Source organism: Alligator sinensis, unplaced genomic scaffold (assembly GCF_000455745.1).
Source record: "Alligator sinensis unplaced genomic scaffold, ASM45574v1 scaffold254_1, whole genome shotgun sequence".
Classification (NCBI taxonomy): Eukaryota; Metazoa; Chordata; order Crocodylia; family Alligatoridae; genus Alligator; species Alligator sinensis.
In genome coordinates, this window is record NW_005841953.1 from 3,437,186 (window position 1) to 3,460,067 (window position 22,882).

Genomic DNA, 22,882 nt, shown 5'->3' on the forward strand with positions numbered 1-22,882 from the left:
CCCCCCCAAATTAAAAAAATCTCAGCCTCTTGTGGTCTAAGGTTAAGTGGAGGCATCTGAATCCCAAGACATCCAGGCTTGGGCCTGCACATAAGATGCTTGTCAATGGATTAGGGAGTATCTGAAGTCATTGGGGTGAAAGCCTGGGACAGAAGATGCGCGCTGGTTGTAGTGCCATACATGGTGTTTAGAATAATTGAGTTCTTCCTGCTCAATCCATATGGTTTTTGGAATGATTGCATTGTGCCCAATCAATATGATTTAGAACTGATTTGGCTGACTTGACCTGGAACACAAAATGTATTAATAAAAAAATTTCAGTCTTTTTGCCAAGATCAAACATTTTTGGCACCAAGGGGACGGTTTCAGGGCTGGCTCTGGTATTCCTAGCACTCCCTTGTTATTGCAGTACCTCCAAACCCAGTACCAGTTCCATGTGGCAGGAACACCCTCCTGTTTTTCTTTTAAGGGTCAAAAAAAACCCAGGATTCCATCAGCATGTTTGCCCAATAGAGCCAATGTGTTTTATAGTCATGTTCAGTGTTGGTTGAATTTAATCAGCTTCATAGTTGGTTTCCATTACTAAGCACATGCTGCTTTTGACAGCAGTTCAGTGATAGACAATGTATTTAATGAGTTTTTCTTGTATGTGAATGTAAGATAAAGGGCTTTTAAAACCTTATCTTGTATTCGAGTAAATACGGTACCTATTCAGATAGATAGGTGATTATTGCTTAATTGTTCCATCTTGCATAACATTGATCTTTAATAGAAGTGATGATGGTTAGAAACACTTTTGAACAATGTTTTTCAGTTCTTTTAGCTTTTAAAAAACCTCCGAGGTTTTAATTTGTTTATAATTTCTCTGCAAATTATTTTCAGATGAAAATGTGCTACGACAGTTACTTGCCATGATCTACTTTGTTGCTCTCTCTCCCCCACTGTGATTAAATATCATGTTAATAAATAATAGTTTTTAAAGTGTGATTAATGGATTGTAATAATTCAGTAGAGGCTGCAATTAGGATAGGAAATAAATACTGGCATAGCCTATTTACAATGAGTCTTACTATGGCACAGAATAATTAACATACAGTGGGTGCATCTACACATGCACTTTACTGTGGAGTTGACTAATTAGCTCCACAGTAAAGTGTCAGCATCTACACGTGCACCCATAATAGGGGGCAGTAAATTAATTAACTCCGCTCCACTGTAGCTCTCTCATGCCCCAGCCAGCCCCAGTCACAGTCTGCAAGTGTGTTTCAGTATATGTAATTTCTCCATTGTAGGATAGTACTTCTCCCAGACAGTACTATCCTACAATGGAGAAGTTACATGTACTGAAACACACTTGCAGACTGTGACTGGGGCTGGCTGGGGCATGATAGTGCTACAGTGTGGGGGCTGCCTGTCAGGTAGCCTCACACTGAAGTACCTTCATGCTCCAGCCAGCACCTCTGCAGTATGTTGAGCAGGGGCAAAGCAACCCTGGGCTGGCAGGCTGACCCCCAAGGCCTTTGCCCGCCAGGGCTGTGCTGCCTCAGCTCCATGTGCTGGAGTCCCAGGTGCATGTGTAAATGCTACACCCAGGTGCAAGAAACTCTGGTATGAACTGTGCCAGAGTTTATTGCTACATGCTTATTGCACGCGTAGATTTTCTAGCCATACTGAGTACAGTATGGCTAGAAAAACGTCTCCAGGAATGCTGCTTTCTCAAGGTATCAGTAATTTGACAGGACAATACTCCTTAGCCTTTTCCATATTGGAAAGCCCCTGAATTCATCTGACTAAGTTCTAGCTGGGAACTCCTTCTCTTTTGATAGGTGATTATGAATTTCTGATGTTTATGAATTTCTGACGTTTGTTTGTGATCTGCCAGATTGAAAACCCAAGTCCTGCAGGTGTTTAAAAAGGCAGTTTGCTTTTGTGCCAGCACTGTACATCTGGCATGGGATTCCACTCCTCCCTCTACACCAGTGGGGGACAAGCTTTTTGACACCTGTGCCACAAATTAGCCCTGGACCCTTGCCCAATGAGCTGCTCTGCTTTTTTGCCTCCTGCCCTGTGCTGCAGGCTTGGCCTGCTGCTCTGCTTTCCGCCTCCTTTCCTATCTGCTGCTATGCTGCCTGCCCCTCTTTCTGGCCCTGGACAGAGGCTGCCCATGCCACTTGTGGCACATCTGACACAGGTTGGGCCACCCCTGCTCTACAGTATTCCAAGAGAGCTCAGCTGCATTAAAGCGGGCAGGAGAACTCAATTGTTTGTATTCCTCCAAGAGTGAATATAGGAGTGGGCTATTCTTCAGCCACATTAAATAACTAATGACCTTTTTGTCAGTTGATAGAGTAATGGTTCAGATTCTGAATCCAAGTAATCTAATAGATCCATTGAGTTCTGTGAGGTATGCTTGGCTATTAACCCTCAGATACTCTGGTTTGGTAATATTTGAGAAGCTTATGTGGGGAGTTGCATTTTCTGGAGTGGAAAGATGACCCCCCCATAAATTTAAATGTATTTAAAAATATAGGCCCACACAATTAAAACTACAGATCCCTCTATGAATTTTGTTTAATTTTGTTTTCAGTTGTATCTTGCTGCTTATTAAAGGAAGGTTCATTATGCAATCCATGAGCTTGTATGGGAACTAAAATACCTTGATGACCAGCCTGCTTGAGCTAATAATCTTTGGTTCCATTATTTCCAAGGCTGCTCCTATTGTTATTTTGAAGACTTCAAAAATGGTGCATTTGATTACCTGACTAAAATCTATTTTACTGTAAATTGAAACTTGCATTGGAATGTGCATTCTTTATGAAAAAAATAAGAAGATTTTAGAAAGATTAGTTTGCCATATACATTAGTATTTCCCCTAAGTTTTGAGAGGAATTAAAGCAATTTTCAGTTGTATTTCTCTGTATCTCATTTTTCTTTACAGAAATGTGATGAACTCTGGGAAGACTTTCATCAAAAGTTGGTGGATGGGTCATTGCTGACTCTGGATACATACCTGGGACAGTTTCCCGATATAAAAGTACAGTAATGCTTTACTATGGAGGGAAGATTTTAAAGCTTACCAATTACTTTTGTTTCATAAACAGAAGCAATATGAAATAAAGGGTATATAGGAAGGCACCACTCATGTGGCATATGAAACATCCTATTTTATAAGCAGGACCCATTTGCAGACTGAACTGTTTTATTGAATGAACAAAACAAAGTATTTTGCCTTAGGAAGTCAAGGTAAATTAACCTTTTTAGTACAAACGTTTTAAAAAGGTTTTGCTTGCTCCTATAGATATGAGCAGGATAACTTCAGTGATGCTGGATCAAGCCCTTGAGCCATCAAGGAATTATAGAATAACTATTGTGATAAGAAGAGCTTTTCCATGCTCTTGTGGATGTTTAGAAGTCACTGATTTTCTATCTCTGATTTGAAGCCATAAATGGCTTTTGTGGTTTCATCAGTCTCAGTGTCCATAGGGATTGCTGCTATACAGGGCAAAGGTCCTCTTCCATTAGACCATTTTAACCATATCTCCTCTGTAAGGATTTCATAATCACATGTCCCATGTGTCTATGGGATATGGCTGTAACTCCCTTATAACAGAATTATCTATAGTCCTTTCCAGTTTACAGAAGAAGCTAGTCTATACCAAGACAGTTTAGAGTTATGGATGTTCAAAGGTGGCCTAAAGCCCTGAATCTGCTCCTGAGAGATGCCAGGTTTTCATTAGGTACAGCCTAGGATTTGAAGGAAATTTTATGTGCAGTATGCATCATTAGAAAATCAGCAGCTTTCGAAGACCCACTTTTATTGTTATGTTAAATATTGAAAAATAACTATAATAGGTTAATAGGAAATCCCTTTGTATGATGGCAGTATTGAATGGATCAATTTTGTATCAATGGAATCCTAGAGAGATTTGTGTTTGGAAATGTTTTAGGAATGTGAAAAATAATATAATTATTCATTAAATATATATACCACATGATGTAAAAGGAAAGACAATTAGTATCAACATTATAGATTAAAGAGTCAGTTTGCGTTGCTGGAGATTTCTAGCAATACAGATCAAAATATATATAATCAAACTGATATCTAAGGTCCCAGTGGTTAGGCTAGATATACACAAAACCCTTGTCAAGTAATTAATTCTTAATAAATAGGCTCCTTATTAATCTCTTTCCCCAAACTCACTTTAACCATACAATATTACAGCAAATAAAGTTTTGATTGTAAAAGAAGAGTTGTTAGAAAGATTCAAAGACAAATCAAAGCAAAACTTACATCAAGGTTGCACCTATGATAACAGCTCTGAATTTTATTTTTGTAACTCTCTGCAGACTCGCATTGCAAAGCGAAGCAGAAAGCTAGTTGACTACGACAGTGCAAGACATCACTTAGAAGCCTTGCAGAGCTCAAAGAAAAAAGATGAAAGCAGAATTACTAAGGTAATACATTACTTCAAAGTGATACTGGCAGAAGTCAGCTTGAGTTTGGCTAAAATTCACTTTTGTGCAAAGCTTTTATTCAAGGTCTATTCCAATGATCCCCAAAGGGTATGCTACAGCACACTAGTGTGCCAATGAGAGCAATGGAAGTGTGCCACAAGATCCCCCTGTGTGAGGAGGTAAATGCTCTCCTCCCTTGTCTGGCACCCTATCCTGCACCTGCCCCAGCTGCTGGTGCCTTCCCCTACCACTCCCCAGTCAACACCTATGTTGCCCCAGCCTCCCCCTTCCCTCCCTCCTGGGGTCCCAGCAGCACACTCCGCTGCAAGTGGGCAGGCAGGCAGACATACAGGCAGAGCCACGCTTTGCAGGCCAGCTCGTCCCCTCCGCTTCTCCCGCCCTGTAGGTATATTTATAGTTATAAATATTAATTTATACATTTATAACTATAAATATAACTTTTCAGATGTAATATTTATATGTAATATGCTCCTTTGGGGACTGCCACTGCTGCCTTCCCCAACCCCTTCCCAGGGAGCCCACGTGCTGCCTCTGCCCCTCTCACCCATAGAGTCCCAGCAGCACACACTGCTGCAGGCATGCAGGCAGACAGACATACAGATGGAGCCTGTATGTATGCATGTGTGTGTGTACACATACACACACACACACACACACACACACACACTCGTATATATAATAGGTCATTAATATAATTAATTACTATAATTTATGTGAAAGTGGAGAGTGAAATGTATAATATAATATTGTAAGATTTGTATTACAATATACTGAAATATTAATTTATACATGTATAAACATAAATATAATTTTTCATGTGTCAGAGTGAAATATGTCACCAATTTTAATTCAGAAAAAGAAGTGTCCCAGGTATCAAACGTTTAGGAAACACTCATCTGTTCTATACCATTAAAGGAAACAGAACTAGTCATGGATTTAAATTTAATCAAATGCTAACTATTTGGGTGGATTATGGTCAGATTGTTTCTTGAGACGAGGGCCCATTTAAGCCCTAATTTACAGTTTTGACTGGAATATACACATCTGGGGCTGACCTGTGGTACAAGGTGGAATTTGATCTTTTATGAGATTGAAGATTACCTCTGGGAGATCTGCCGTAACCCTTACTCATGTGCGTAATCTCATTGAATGAATAGGATCACTAACGTGAATGAGGTTTTTGTAGGATCATGCCCCAGAATTTTATCTGTCACAGAGTGTAAACTATACAACTATAAGTTAATGACATTACTGAGTGAGTTTTCTATAGACTTGTCTTGTTTTCAGTTTTGTTACAAATTTGGCACTCAATCTATATTCATCAGAAGATTTAATTTAGTCTTGAACCTTTGAAGCAGGCTCCAAAGGTTTAACATTTTTCATTAAATCTATGGGGAACTCATGCCTTTTCACATTTTGGCAGAAGACAGGGCTGAGTTTGCACCTTATGAACTAACTAAAGTTTTAGTTATAAATTTATAAAATTTAATTTTAGTAATAACCTAGTTATAGAGGGGATGGAGAAGAGCTACATTTTAATTATTCTGTGAGGTGCAAATCTACCCTGCCTTCTGCCTGACTTCAGACTAACATGGCTAACTATCTCTCTTTTCACATTTTGAAACAACAAATGGAATTTTACTTCCAGTCTGGGGCATTTACTTCACTGGAACCAGAAGTACTCAGGTATACTATTTGCTAGATCCCTTGCAAACTGAAACAACTGCATTTGCACAGAAGCCTGAAGTACTTTTATTAATAAAAACAAGATTGCCCCCGTTTCATTGTATTTTGGCATGACTATAAAAGTTCACCTGTGTTGTTGTGATGTAGGCAGAGGAAGAGTTTCAAAAAGCACAGAAAGTGTTTGAAGATTTTAACTCTGATTTACAAGAGGAGCTGCCATCTTTATGGTCAAGGTAAGCCAAAGGATGTGTGCATCTAACTTTTAGAATTTGTAAAGTCTATTAAGAGAATGAGGCACCAAACACCTACTGGCTGAGGGGTGCTCCAGGTTCACGCCCTGCACCTTACCTACAGTGGCTCTGGCTTCAGTGTGGCTCTGACAGCATGGAGGACAAAGAACAGGCAGCAGCATGAGGTGCACAAGCAGCAGCTAGTGATATGCTGTTGGTGACAGAGAGGTCACCTCCTTATTTTGCTGCTAAAAACTGGTGTTTAAGTGGCCACTCAACATGTATGTTGGCAACAAGAAAAAGGTGACATCTCTCCCAGCAGCAGTGAACCTCAGTCCACTGCCCTGTACCATGTGCTGCTGTTGTCCAGGGCACAGTGCTGGCCAGTTACACCTCTGCTTATGATACTGTAGTTATTACAGTATCTGAGAACCTTTCAATCTTCATCCTCATGAATTTCCTTTGAGGTTCAGAAGTAATATTATCTCCATTTTGTGAGTTGTCCATGGTCACGGAGAAATATCTGGCAGAACATAGAACTGAACATTCTCAACCTCTTGTGGCTAGCCCTGTTGCCCAAAGATTTCCTGAAAGCTGTCCTAACCTTTCAAAAAAAAATCCAAACTGGTTTTTATGCCAACCTTTAGTCCTATGCCACTCCCCATCAGTGTAAAAATGGCCAACATTTTGATAAGCTAATATGAAGTACAAAGTAACCATGTATCTCTGAAAACTGAGAATTAGTCTCTCTACTTGCCAGACTGATAAAAAAAATATATTATCCTGTCTTTTATGAACTATAGTAAAGTTGACATGTTATGATGCATTAATTTGTTCATAAGAAAAGACTTTCACAAGTTTATAATAAATGTATGACAATTCTTTTCTGCAAACCTCCTGTAAAGTAAAATATCAACAAAAGTGTAAGTAATGAATAATAATATTTACCTATAACTGCTTCCACCTATACTCTTTTTATGTTAGTACTTTGTATAGTTTGAGTCCCACATTGGATGTAGGGTATAGAGGTTTTATATGATCCAGGATCATATGCATTGAAGATGGGTAATCACAAATAAAAGTGTTTGGAAGACTTCCAGTGTAAGAGATCTTGTTTTCATTCAGATGGCATTGTTTCTTGTGTTGCAAGTTAGTTTAAAAAGAACCAGAAAAGGGTGTATGGTTGTGACTTGTAGTGAACAAAACTGATAGAAATAGAGAATATAGAGAAATAGTTGTCTCATCTGAGTGCTACATTCTTTGATGCTACATTCTTTCAAGTGACACTTGAAAAAAAGTGTTTTGGTTCATCAGAGCTGCCTTTTGTTTCCTATTGCTCTCTAAATTAATTCATTTTAAAAGTGAAATCAATAGGGATTTTCCTATTGATGCTGTTAGTCCTATCAGCTAAGAAGTCTCATGTATCTTCAATATATTTGTTTTATGGGATGGGGAAGGAAAAAAAAACCTGTTTGAATGGTTTGGAGTACGTGTCTTTTTTATTACAATATGTTCCCTTCTAACTAGTCTAAGTGGTTGATAGAATTTCATTGTATAGTTGAGCCTGCAGACATGGTTCAGAAAGCACATTCATTCAGAGTCCTGTTTTTAGGTCTGTATAGCTTTACAGAGAAATTGGGCTGAAATTTCTCAGGCTTGTCCTCAGCCCAGAGTTGATGGTTTGCTTTGTTATTGTTTTTTGTTTTATTGGTTAAAATTTGTTGAAATTGCACGTAGAATTTCTTAGTGGAGGCAGGAGAGAGGAGAATTGGAAATGATGGAAAACTCAGAACAGTTTCAAAATGTGCTTATACACATGAAGTACAAATATTTGCTCTACCAAACTTTGCAAATATTTGCATGCATCTGCAAATGTGTATTTTATATTTAAATGTACTTTCTTTTACATATATATGTATATTTTGCAGCCACAATTTATGTATCTTCTTTGTTTTAAAACATGCTACTAATGATCAAATGTTTTAACTTCACAACAAATCTGGGTGATTTTTTTTTTTTTTAGGCAAATGCTAAAATAATAAAATATGGTTTCAATCATCTCAAACTGTTTCTGAATTCAGGTTGAGTTAACCAGAACTTTTCAGGTGGGGGTGGAAAATCAGGATTAGATTAATAAAACTGTTTAGAAGGTCCAGTTTTGCACTTTGGCCCCAGGCTGGACAGACCATACTCACTTATCTTACAGACATGGTGCATGCGCAACCCAGGCACATGTAAGAGAGGAAGGAGCATGATTAGTTGCTCTGTGGGTGTGGAAAATGTAAAGTCTGATCACTAGTAGGAAACATGAGAAGATGGAGCATGTTTATTTGCTGTGTGGAGATGGCATATGTACATTTTTTACAACCATATGAGCTGTGAGAGATTGAACTAGTGTTCAGTGAAGGTGGAGCTGCTAAAATGAGAGATGTCTGCTCAGCATATTAAATCAGATTTTTTTTAGAGACTTATAATTTGGTTCCAATCAGCCAGATTGTCATGATGACAGCCAAGGGCATATCCTGGACACAGAGCCTACCAAACGTAATGTCCTTGCCACAAATCACGGGAGTACTAACACTTTTCCAAAAGAAGTTAACAGATTTTTTTCACATGGGCAACATGCAACCTCAGTAGTAAACAGGAGTGATAATTCTGCCTACGTTCTCAAGTTCATTAATGCCCCTATATATTTGTCTGGGATGTAAAAGGCCAATAAAGAAGATGGATATGGAATTCATACTAATATAAGCCCCTATTATGCCATCAGATGTTAAATGAACATCAGGGCCACATTCATCCATCAGTCTACTTCTGTACTTTAGAGTTAAATAGATATGGCACGTTTAATTTTATTAAGTACTTCTGTTTGGAAAAGTTAAAAGCAACTGAAAGCAGGGTCTTTGCTGGAGAAGTATCTTGTGAACTTGATAGGCAATACTATTAGTCCCACCTATAATAAAGTCTTAAGATGACTGATTTACTATGGAAACAATAACTTTATAAATACAAAGTAAAATTTTCCTTTTATATACATGCCTCAACTATATCAGGGCATTCATTATAGTATTTTAAACTGTGTTATAATTTTAATCTTGATATAAGGCTATAATGTATAATGTGTGCTTACAATTCATTTCACAACAGTCCACAAGTATTCTTTCTCATAGGAGTGCTTTCCATGCACAATGATAATATGATGATGGGGATTGTACTTTACATAATAGACACTGTTTCTGTTTGGCTTATTACTACAACTCTGAAAAATATATATATATAAAAAAAAAACTCTGAAAAAAAAAATGTATATCTTTGCCATCCCATGGCCCTAAGCCTTTTCCTACTAAAACGAGTTGGAAAATTTTAATTGAAAGTGTTTTTCATCAGAAAAGGCCATTTTGATAAATTTGAATTCTTTAATGAAACTGTATCGACTGTTATGTGTCTTGTGAGACTGAAGAAAAATGAGAACTAAATTTCACTTAAGAATATGAAAAAGTTTCTATTTTTGTTTAATTTTATGGATCTGTTTTTCATTTTTATTATTTTTTTAATTTATAAAATGTCCATAGCAGTTTAGTATTGTCACTATCATAATATTCATAACTAATCTTAACATGTCAAAATATGACAAAAGTTGAAATATCCTATTTTACTATTTTAATTTTAAAATCACTAAGGGCAGATGCTACATATTGATGAGTTAAACTCCTTATCACCTTTCCCCACCACCTGCTGCTCATGCACTAGGCCACGGCTCTACCCTGTCACCATGGTCCAGCTGACACTGTTGCTCCCCGCAGGCCATGGCTCTACCTTGGGGAGGAGGTGGGGTGGTGGGCAGTGTCACCTGTGCCTTCCTACCCCCTGACATGTCATCTATGCCATCCCTCCTCTCTCCCGCCCCATAGATGCACCTATGGGGAGCTGTAGGAGCTGCTCTCCATGCTGCCTGGTTGTCACATACATGTGTGCACATGCACATACATGGGGCACCCCCTATCTGATCACTGTTCTCCCATTTCCCCAGCCCCAAGCAGTCCTTGCAGGCTGGAACTCTACCAGCCTGCAAGGGAAAACCCACGGTTTCTCATGTTTTTCTCCTTTAAAGGAGACTCTATTTTTAAAGTTTCTTGATCCGTTTTTTAAAGTTTGTTCATGACCCTTCCATATATTGTTATGACCCACTTTTGGAACACAACCCACAGGTTGAAAAACAGTGCTTTAAACTATACATCCTTTTTCAGACGTGTCAAAAAAACGTGATGGATATGCCAAGTCTGTAGAACGTATTCTCTTCTATTTAAAATAGGCAGCACAGTTTAGGTGGCTAGCATGGTCAAGAGACCATTAATTGGGGATTTGGGAAAACTGGTTTCTATTTCAGGCTCTGCCACTGACCTAGCATGAGACTAAGGGCAAATCACTTTTAAGTACTTCTCTTTTCTCCTCCCACCTGTCAGTCTGTCTTACTTAATTAGATTGTGAAACTGCTTGGGAATGTCATTCCATTCATTTGGAATTTGTCTAGCACAAAATATACCTGTCTCACAACTGTTATTATTGTAATACAATACATGTATATAACAATAATTCTGGAATGCTAACACTGCAATAGTCTCCTTAAAATTAATGCTTCTCATTTTATATTGATCCTTATTGCATTTGAGCCAGTAATAATATTTTGGGGACAGATTTGCCCACACTCAGTCTTATTAATTTCCTCCGTAAGTATTCTCCTGAAATAAATGGGATCACGTTTGGAATACAGTAATCCTTAACACTGAAAAGTAAAGCAAAATCTTGGCCCAGAGGTGTGTAATTTAAGAAATACTTTGGTCATCAGTAAAAGAGGATAACATTGTTTAATATTGTGCCAGTATTGTGAAAGAAATTAACATCTCTCCTTTTTTTTCTCTGCACACTTTTTTGCCTTTTCTGTCATCCCTTCTTAGACGAGTTGGCTTCTATGTGAACACATTCAAAAATGTATCCAGCCTTGAAGCCAAGTTTCACAAGGAAATAGCTCTGGTAAGTAAAATTGAATGTATTGTGTGAATGATATAGCAAAAGGATGTCCTAGTATAAAGCTGTAAAAAAATCTATTAGCAGTGTGTCTGAAAAGTTACTCTTACAGCCTTTGGATGCCTATACACGAGCACAGAGGCTGCTTCGATGTGCTGGAATTCCAGTAGGTTGGAACAAACCCAGTTAATTGAGTCTGCTGGAGTGTGGCAATTGCCACGCTCCAGCAGCCTCCTGAATCTCATGTATCAGCATCCCCACGCTTAAAAATGGCGCTGGGGGTGGTTGAGCTGAAGCTTGTCAAATGAGCTTTAGTTCAAGTACCCCCACTGCCATTTTTTAAGCATGGGGATGCTGATACAGGAGATGTGGTGTTGCTTTAATTTAGAGTGGGTCTTGGACTCTCCTTAGTTAAAGCACCAGCCCCTGGAGCATGCGTAAAAGTGCCTTTTATCTCCTTTATAGTATAGTACAAATATTAGTTTTCATCACATATTTTTTGCATTTTTGGATTATAATTGAAATGCAATTTCAACATTCAGCTGGGTTTTTAAAAATGTTTAGAGTCTCCACATCTCCCCCCCCCGCATATTATATTTTGAAATTATTATTTTGTATTTTGAAATTACTGTGTTTTGAAATTATTATTTGTACAGTAAGGTTGATAGGCATCAGTTGTTATTATTAGTGTAACATTGCATCATCCCCCTAAGCTCAAGAAGCAATGTTTATACCGCTCCCTTCAAGGTCTAGAAGTAAACTGCCAGTAATTTATCAGTACACCTATGATTCTCAGGCAAAATACAGTTACTTCAGAAATACCTTTATGCATACAGGACCTGAAGGCTGATTTACACACCCAAATCAGTTAAATTAAAATAATATCTTGCCATATTCCAAATAGAATTTACACGGTCCCCTACGTTTGTAGGCAGCCAGTTTTCTGAAGGTATAAATAGAGGTAACCACTGCATCAAATGATACAAATATAAACTGCTGTGATGTAACTGTTATACTTGTAAACTCCAGTAGCAATACAGGCTAGTTAAATTGCTGTAATTGTAACCCTGAATGAAACAGGTTTAAAATTGGATCAGTATACCAACAGGAACATTAAGACAAAACCTGATGTATGTTCCCAAGTGGTGAGTCCACCCCATCCCTTTTTTAAAGTTGCCAAAAATTATATTTGTCTGTAATGTGAAAGTGTCCACAAGAAGATCTATTCTAATCTCCCTTGTAGAATACAGTCATAAAATAACCTATAATAAAACTCTATAACCTGCAACAGCTAACATGTAGGAGGGACAAGGGCACTGCCAAAGCCTTGGTACTGCAGTGGCAGAGAACTAATTAAGATATGCTCAGATAATCCCAGGAAGAGGATAAATGAGCAAACTAAAAGCACCACGCAGACCATACCAGTCTTCTTCAGGGAAAAGTTCCTTTCTAACCCCAAATGTGATGATCAGTTTGACCTTGATTCATGGGATAGGCATTTGAGAGGTTTGTAGTACCTTTGGGACCACATTTGGAATAAAATCATCCTTAACATCGAAAAGTAAGGCAAAATCTTGGCCCAGAGATGTGTAATTTAAGAAATACTTTGGTCATCAGTAAAAGAGGATAACATTGTTTAATATTCTGCCAGTATCGTGAAAGAAATTAACATCTCTCCTTTTTCTCTCTGCACAGTTTTTTGCCTTTTCTGTCATCCCTTCTTAGTCGAGTTGGCTTCTGTGTGTACAATCTTTTAGTTAATAGTATAATCTTTTATCTAAAAGCAAGTTTATCAAACTTGTGTTTGTCTCCCTAGCTATGCCACAAATTGTATGAGGTGATGACCAAATTGGGAGATCAGCATGCAGACAAGGCCTTCACTATCCAAGGAGCACCCAGGTGAGAAATCATTTATTAAAGTACAGTGAGCTGTCACTTTTCTATCAGTCAGCTACAGCACATGGACTAGTCAGCACTGTGAAATCAGCTGCAGATATTTAGGGACTCAACAGGGCAAATTAGGTGAATAAGGTCTACCTAGTATGAGTAAACAGTGCCAAAAGGCGCTTAGTTTTTTCCTCACTCCCTCTTCCTCCTCTTCCACTTCCTCTTCTTCCTCCCCCATTTCCTGCCTTCCCTCAACATTCAAGCCCAGTCTCAGCTGGTGTTATTGAAAACAGCTCCACTAAAAATACATGGCACCAATTTGCATTTGCTAACTATCTGGCCCTTACATTCTTATACACTGAGCTTAATAAAGCATTGCCACCTTTCATGTTTTTATTACAAGTCTTGAGACTACATGTTATGTCCCTGCCTCCCAATTGCTTTTGTCAGGAGTGAGGGAGAAAAGAATTTCCGTACCTGCAAAATAATATCTGTTGGTTAATACAATCTGAGATAATTCTTTGCTATTTTATTTTTTAAAATCTTTTGGTTTTTGAGCTTTCTGGGTATCACAAAAGCTTTTTCCCCCAAAACATTATGTGGCTGTATGATTATTCTTACTACCCAAGTTAGAAAGCTTTTCATTATTACATTAAGATTTAGCATCAGGGTAAACCACTAACATCTTTGAGCCCATCTGTTTTGCCAAAGACCCGTGTAAAGCTAACTGCAGAACACATGCTGAATTATTTTATGTTCCAACATGCATTGAATCTTGTATGAAATTCAGTCTAAAACCTTTGAGGAATCTATTCATTTTGCTTAAAAAAAATTACTCTGGAACTCAGGAAGCAGTCTTTGCAGGATAATACAATGGGATAACAGCTAATGTTATTAATGTTATTACTGCACAAGGTAAAGATAGAACTATAATGAAATTTGACCTTTGTCCTTAGAGGGTGAGAGTTAAGGGGAGAAAATAATAATAATAAAAAAGTTTTAAAATTGTGCATGTTAATGAATACTGGAGGTAACTAAAATAGATGGGAAGGAATGTCTTAATAACTTCTTATTCCTTTTTTAAAATATTTTCACAGAGAGAGGTGGTGAGTGTGAGCTAAAATATGTCCTTGCCAAAGAATAAATTTGCTTTGCTTTAGTATTAAGGCCATGATTGTGAGCTGGTCTCTTCAATCATGTAATGCTTTAGTTCTGTCTAAAGACATATAGGAATGGTCCTCCTCCTATTAAATGCAATGCTCATAGACTGGCATAGCTTCCAGGCTCTTTCATTATAGAATTTAAATTCTGTTTTCTTGAATGTAAGCTTCAGAAATATTTAGACACCAGAAATATCTCAGACCTTGTGGCAGGTTCTCACATGGTCTAAATAGCATATCTCTAGGGAAGACAATTGAGTTATGCTAATTTATGCCAGTTGAGGATCTAGCCCTATACTCTCACATAACCTTTGCTTCCTGATTATATTTCTTGTTGCTGCTGTTTTTATAACTTTCATTTTTTATTATTGTGCCTTTTAGGGAACTGAATATCCTAGGAGCTTTTTGCATGAAGCAAATTGATTAACAAACACTAATTTGTAGTGACATTTTACTGTCAAATTTGTACACGTGGAATTATTTAAAATACAGACTCTTTCAAAATCACATATTCTACACTTTTTCAAGATATAACTGAAGGTAAATTGGTACAGTAGAAGTTCTAGAAAGCAGAATGACTAGAAAATTAGACTTTCCTTTGACGCTATATCACTGATAGCTTGAATTAAATCACAATTTTAATTGTGCTTATTATATAAGGGACCAGATTCATCCCCATAATTCCATTGAAGTCAATGGAATTCCATCAAAGATGAACTTTGACTATTGTGTCAAAAAGATGGATGTTGGAGGTGACAAGCAAAACTGTACATTTCTCAATGGGTTCTGAAATGCTTCTCCAGGTGCATAGTCATCAAGCCTCATGATTATATACAAAGATATATAGTGTGTGTTACTTCGTGTTCTTCTAGCGACTCAGGTCCACTCCGCATTGCAAAAACACCATCACCGCCTGAGGAAGTCTCACCTCTTCCTAGTCCTACAGCTAGTCCTAATCATATGCTGGCACCTGTTTCATCACCAGCACCTGCCCGACCTAAATCACCTTCACAGGTAGGAATAAAGCTAACTGGGCTTAGGTGTTAGTTATTTAGATGTTGTTGATTTTTTTTTCTGAGAGTTCCACAGAAGATGCCATTGGGTGGGATTTAACAAGCAGGGGCTGCAAGAGAAAGGAGTTCTATATTAAGATGATGGCAGCGTGGAAAGGCTCCAAATCCATTACTTTCCCTGACTGTTCATTTCCATGTTATAGGGGGTGGTGGAAAGTGACCATAATAGGGATGGAGGAGTTGGAACATAAATTGGTATTTTGTGAATCATAGATAAAGCGTAGAAACTACTCAGAAGCCCTGTAAAGTATTGTGTATTCAGCTCCATTCAGCACATGAATTATCATTTGAAAAATTATTTAAAGACGTCGATACAAAAAGAATAGTTGATTACATTCCATTTTTTATTTCTTGCACATGTACCATTATGCCATTAAAAAGTTAGTCAAGAATTGCCATTCTGCAATTATTTCTGAAATACTTATATCTAAAATATTACTGTTTTCCTTTTTGCTTGGAAAAGGAGATAAATATGGAAACTCAAATATATTTGTGGCAATTATTGGTAAAACACATATTAGACCTGTTTTTTTCTGTTATATCAGTTTTACAACAGAGCAAGAAGTTTGACCTTTAGTGGGGTTACTTGTGATCTTACCAGTGTGAGATACAAATGAGCCTCACTAATGACAACTTCATTAGCGCAAGAATTGTGTATACTTTACAGATATATCTAAAATAGAGTTTCTGTGTTGGGCAGGAAATTAATTTCAACAAATAGGAAATAATGAATACCCTTATGATTTATTTTAAAAACATCATAAAACTACAGTGTTAAGTGGTCTAAAATGCTAAAACAAAAAAAAACCCTGTAATATTAGAGTGCATGGGGCAAAGCATAGAGTAATTTGTACTTTCCATATTGGGAGCAGTTCAGAGTTCATTGCCATTGTCTATCTGTATGTGTTGCACAGAGGGGCATTGTTTGCCTCTGTCCTCCATGCTGTTTCCAACACTTTAGAGCTAAATGCTCAGCTGACATACCTCAGTGTAGTCCTACTGACATCAATAGAAGTGCATTCGTTTATAGCACATGAGGATTTTATGCTTGGTTTTAGTATCTCTTGTAAATGAAAAAATACTGATATGTTAGGCATTATTCCAAACTATGGCTTTATTCTGCTAATTGTGCTCATGAAATCAGTGGGAGTTAAGCATGTAAATAGGAATTGGTAGTCTAAATAATTTCGGGAATCTGGGCCATAGTTTTCCATACAAGTAGCTACTATGCTAATATTACTATGCTTAAACTACTACTAATTACTACTAATATTTTTATGCTTACATAGTAGATGAGCATAAATCAGGAAAAAAACCCAATGATAACCTGAAACAAGTTTTAAAACCAGTGAATGAGACAGCTTGGTTTCTGTACACTACTGCAGTACGAATGGTATTATGGAGTAGAAGAGGGAAAAGTATTCCTGAATCTTAAAGTAACAGTTATAATCTTTTCCTAAGAATATTTTCTTACAAGTACTGCAAATCTGAGTCTGAATAGACCTGATATGTGTATTTTAAAACCATTTTCTTCCTCTGAAACCCATGATGCTGAACAATGTAAAGTTCATGCTCCTGTCATGATTTTATTATTAGGGCACTTCTTGAATAATTCAACCATGGTCAGTGGTGTTACTAAGCCAAAAGACAAAGTATTTGCTTTTGTCACACTAGCTTAAAACCTAAAGGCAGGCTCAGCAAAATGAACTTTACTTCTTTATTTACTTTACTTTTTGCTCTTTGCCTAGTTGAGGAAAGGACCTCCTGTCCCACCGCTGCCTAAACTCACACCCACAAAGGAGCTGCAGCAAGAAAATATCATCAACTTCTTTGATGACAACTTTGTTCCAGAAATCAATGTGACGACTCCTTCACAGGTCAGCCTCAGAGATCAAGGTTTGCTACAAAATATGGGTCTGATCTCATCAGCCCTCCAATTCTCCAAATGGGGAAATACTGTTAATTTCAGTTGAGATTCAGAGTGCAAAGGACTTGAAGAATTGATTTTTTTATATTACCATTGAATGAGTTGCACATAATATTCAATCTCAGAATGATAAGCAATGGCTTACTGAAAACTGATTGGCTGAGCTGACTCCCAGTAGAAGCTTTTTGAGATATTTGCAGCAAGGATTGAGACCTGATTTCAGATTTCAATACAACCTCAAAGTTCATCCCAGATTTTTTCAGATCATTCCAAACATCTTTATGCCCACTTCTGAAGATCTTTTTACTGATTCATGTATTTCATTAAGCAGATGAAAAAAGTAAGTTTTTCAGATTCTGATGCAAACAAAAAGAAAAAAAATAAGGAAAGAAAAGAAATATAGCGGTTTCAACAATGTTATGTGGGTTTTATCAATGAGTATGTGGTTTGAAAACAAAGCATTTACTTGAAGGTATCCATGCACAGCAAATCTGATTGAAGCAGATTCAAATAGTGAATTAGTGATTGCTAGCCAGAGTGGCGATAGTAGTTCTTCCAGTCTGAAATCTAAGACTGTATGCATAGACACACAATATGTTTATAATAGTGTGATAAAGACAGATCATACAAACCCATAAATGACGTTAACTTTGTTTAAATATACTATTGAATTATCACTGGAAGAGTCAGAGGTAAGATCCCATCTGTGTTAGGACTTGGTCTCCAGCCTTGTTAAGTAGGAGATCACCTTTGGCATTTAAAAGCAACCCAAGATCTACTATGCACCGCCACCACCCACCCGCCCAGCAGGTAAGTGTGGGGTGGGAAGGTGGGGGGGACAAATTGAGGCAGAGGGAGAAAAATTTATTTATGGGCTCACCTCCCCAGCAAGTAAATCCCACCCAACTGGGAACCCACTCAATTTACCTCTGCTCCAGCCTCTGTGGCACTGTCCCTCACTGCAGGGGCCTCAATTTAGCCCCCGCCCCTTCTCACCCCCACAGACTAACCTGCTGGGGTGGGGTGTGCACGTGCATGCATGCAGGCACTCAGCCCCCCACCCCAGCCTCGGATCAACTCCAAGAGGCTCTGAGATCTACTGGTGGATTGAGATCCACTAGTTGGTGACCACTGGTGTAAGATATACCAGTTTAGGGGTCTTCTGTTCATCTTCATCCTAGAATAGCTGTTTGCTAAAGGCAAAGAGGTGTTTTTGTGCTTCTTACCACCTGGTGGTGAGGCACTGTAGTAGCTTCCTGCTATGTGTACTACAGTAGGACAACTATTTGCCTGTCTGCTGTAGGTTTCGGGGTAGTTCAGGCAGGTACACAAAGCCTGTGTAAGTTACACTGGGGTACACGATTGTCTGTCTATGCTCTATGTTTGGTTTGCTTTATACAGATATACAGAGCATGAAATAATGGATGCATTTAATCTAATTTCATATGAGAAGATAAGAGGGCATAAACAGAATTAAAATGAAGTAGCATACAAATAACATAGTACTGGTTTGGGGTTTTTTCGTCTGGGAAAGAAAGGATGTTGCTGTACATTGCTGCTCTTTCAAACTGTGCTGGCAGATGTTGCCAGAGAGGTGTACTGAATGGACACATCTCCCATCTGCAAAGCTACACCCACTTCTCTGGGCCAATATTACTAAGAAGGAAGTTTTTGCTGACTGAGCTGTCAGCTTGCTGCTTCTGGGAGCATGAGTCCTCAAGTGTGTAGAAGCCAAAGAAATTTACAAAGTAAATGATCCTTAAATGACTCCATAAATTGCATTCCCATGATACTTGTGACCCTTTTATTCTGCCAGATTGATATAAAGGATCCTTATTACAACTAAAAATTCAGGCTATATGATATATGGACATAGATATAGATATAGATTTGGTTATACAAAATGTATATAACACATGAAGAGAGGGAGAGAGACTACTGTGTGTTTTTATTAATGTGTGTTAATGACTTTTGTACATTTCTGCAAGGGAATTAATTATAGATAATATAAGTAAAAAGAATAGAAAATATACACATATGGTTCTTGTACATAATTTTTATTTAATATTATTAATATGGTACTGTATTTTTCCCATTGCTTCTGCGGTACAAGTCTGAGTGGCTCTATCTGACAGTAGAAGACAGCAAGTCTTCAAGCCTATAGAGCCCTCTAATGGTGCAGGGCTTTACTGTTTTCCTTGGCACTTTTACTGTTAGCAGAGTCAACGTTTATGAATGATGACATGCTACTGTATGCACACGTTCTTCTAAAAGTTGTTCAGGGCACACAAGTCCATTTCTTGGCAAGAAGGCACATAGGTCCATTGGTAAAAGACAGATATAGTGAAGGAGGACATCTTTGGAGATCCTAGAAAGGTGATGATTTTTGCCAATGCTTATAGTGTTGCCCTATTTTCAGGTATTGAACTACCAGTTAAAATACATAGCTGTTTGTTGTAGGTCTTTTATAACATGGCTGTGACTGTAGCATCCAGGGCCCAAACAGATTAGGTAGAGATGAGGAACATATGAGGTAAGCAGCCCAACAGCTTCTGTTACTTTCTGAACATAAAACTCCACTCTGTTTATTTCAGAGTGACATTAAGTCATTTGTTGAACACTTCAGAAAATTCCTGGGAGGATGGAGACTAGGGCATTCAGATCATACTTGAAGAGGATACTGGCCAGTTCCATTGACTCTTGAAGGAGCAAAAAAAACCCCATTCCATTCATGCCCTCTTGTTCCTAGTTTGGAGGGACTCACACTTCTAATGGCCTCACATAATTTTTGCACTCTGGGGTAATAATAGTTCACATTGCCAAGCCCTGGAGTGAAAATATGTGTATCTCTGGCATACATGTGTTTAGACAGGCATAATCTCACTTTTTCCACAGTCCTAGGCCTTTTTGGAAGAACTCACACCAATTCTTGCCTCAGCTGATTCTAGTAGTCTGTGTTGTGTATTACAGATAGATAGATACTCACATATGATATACTATATATAGAGATATCTATATATATATCTAACGTTATGTATATTATATATCTATTGCAAATTTAGGAAACTTTTTAATAGTAACATGAAACTCATAGAAATGTCTTTTAACTAATTAATTAATCAATAGATGTTTCTATGAGTTTCATGTTACTATTAAAAAGTTTCCTAAATTTCATATAATTTAGTATCTAAATTAAACTATATCTTTTTCTAAACCATTGTCCTTACAGTTAAAATGAGTATGCTGTTCATTTCAGCATAAATTTAATTAATGATGCAATAATCACTTTAACAGTCAGTAATCAGTACCCTATCACGATAGATATTTTACTTGTCATTTTGCAGGGGCTAATTGAGACATCTACGCATTTGTTTCAGTCCTCATAAATAAGAGCTTCATTCCAGAGCTTCATTAAAAAATAATTAACTTCTCCGTTTTCAGTCGCTTTCTCATTACATACTGGTTAATACGCTGAGTTATTCCATCAAGCCATATGACAATATGCACGCTAGAACCTCGAGGGCATAATGTAATAGAATCTTACTATTGCTGACAAATGACATTGGAAAAAAATCTTAACAGTAGACAGCATTCTAGTGTGGGGGGTTTTTTGTTTTGTTTTTTTACTGGAATATTTCTAATTACTATACAGTCAGTATGTCCACATAGCACAGACTTCTCCTTAAACCAAACTGGATTAACTTCATATAAATTTCCAGGTGAAAATCACCAGCAGAAAAGTAGGGTTTTTTCCAGTATGATTTATTACGCTGAACAGAAACTGACGAATTCTACTTATAGATCATTTTCAAATCAAGTATCTGAATAAATAGTGGCCACCTTGGGCCCGATTTTCAGATTTCCAAGGTATCTAATTTGCATACATACCTTCCATGTCTAATGAGCAGACCAGAAAATTGTTCTTGCAAGAATACTTTGGCATATAACACTTCCCACTAGTACACTTAAACTTTTTTAAAACCTGGCCTTATTCTGTTAAGGCATCATCTGATTGGGACATGTGACAGTAATAAACATTTACCCTTGTATATCTAATCTAAATTTATTTTAAAAATATAGTAATTAATATTAATACTAAAAATTAATACTACAGTAATCTACACATTCCACAGTTCATAGAAGCAGTTGTCTTTCTCTCCACTTCTGAACCAAGATTTAATAAGCACATGCTTTGGCTTCATTGGTAATACTAAGATTCTCTTTTAGAATATCATCCTTAGTAATTACATGTCAGTTAAAATTGTGAGAAATAGCATCTTGCTGTGCAACATGCTAATTATTTTCTTTTATATATATATATATATATATTTGTTTGCAGAGGGCCTGATATAAATCCCAGTGAATCAGTGGAGATGCCTATATTGATTTTGCATTTTTTGGGTCAGGCACTATTTGCTAGTTCATTAGTAAGGTAGAACTATCGTAAGAAATGAAAGGTATTTATTTGAGTTTGGAAAACAATGTGAAATTAGATGTGAATATGTATTTGCTTTCAGAAGTGAAATTTGATTCATACATATCGATAGCTCTTTTCGGTTAATACTTAACAGTTCATGAAAAATGTTAAGGTTGAGTTTGTCAGCCCAAGGAAGCTGGATGCCCAATAAAATCCTGCTGTGTGGCTCTTCTTTAGGCTGTCTCATTGTCTGAGTGCCCAATTTGAGACATCTCAGTTAGGCCTAATAGTCAGAAGATGGTGTCTCAGCATTTTAAAAAAAATATCTGCTGCTGTATGCACAGAGAATTGTTAATGCTAAACCTTTGGACAATTTTCAGATTTTCTACCTCTTCTGTTATAGCTCTGAAATATGTAAAGATCTTTTCCCCCCCACACTTGCAAGTAGATAAGAAACAGTCATGTTTTGCTTGCATAACATGGTGTCTGTAAGTCCTAAGACTGTGTTTCTCCTGTAACAGAATGAAATTCCTGAAGCCAAGAAAGAGGAATCTTTGCTAGATCTGGATTTTGATCCTTTCAAGCCAGAAGTGATATCGGCGGTACCAACACATTCCCCCATGTCTCAGGTATTTCTTTACTTGAGATCTGCTAAGCATGACTACTTTATGCTGCATCAAGAATTTCCTAATCAATCAATAAGTGATGGCCTTGCCGTTTCTGGAAAACTGCCGTTTACCCAAATACAAGACAACCTCGAATTTATGACGACCCTCCCCAACCCGATGAGATTCTATACACGGACAATTTATGAAGGATCATCTTCAATTTGCTCCCCCACCCTTCGCTGCTGCAGTGATGAAAGCAGTGGCAGGGGGGCAAGCAGTGGCGGGGCACAAAATAGGGGAGATGTTAGGCGGGTAATATGGTAGATCTTTCTGCATAGGTTTAATTAGGCGCAGATACTCCCAGTTCAGTAATGCCTGTGCTCCCTGATGATA

At 37.6% G+C, this 22,882-nt stretch overlaps 1 protein-coding gene across 1 annotated transcript in view; it reads left to right on the plus strand.

The window, feature by feature from the left end:
- The window catches only part of AMPH (amphiphysin), a gene marked incomplete at its 3' end in the record, with an annotated part of 180,530 nt that overhangs the window by 119,637 nt on the left and 38,011 nt on the right, over positions 1–22,882 (plus strand). The window contains exons 6-13 of the mRNA XM_025200043.1: positions 2,939–3,034; positions 4,348–4,455; positions 6,310–6,395; positions 11,348–11,423; positions 13,234–13,316; positions 15,337–15,478; positions 17,286–17,414; positions 22,403–22,510. Of these exons, the coding sequence (XP_025055828.1) occupies positions 2,939–3,034; positions 4,348–4,455; positions 6,310–6,395; positions 11,348–11,423; positions 13,234–13,316; positions 15,337–15,478; positions 17,286–17,414; positions 22,403–22,510 (828 nt within the window). The remainder of the gene's footprint in view (positions 1–2,938; positions 3,035–4,347; positions 4,456–6,309; positions 6,396–11,347; positions 11,424–13,233; positions 13,317–15,336; positions 15,479–17,285; positions 17,415–22,402; positions 22,511–22,882) is intronic.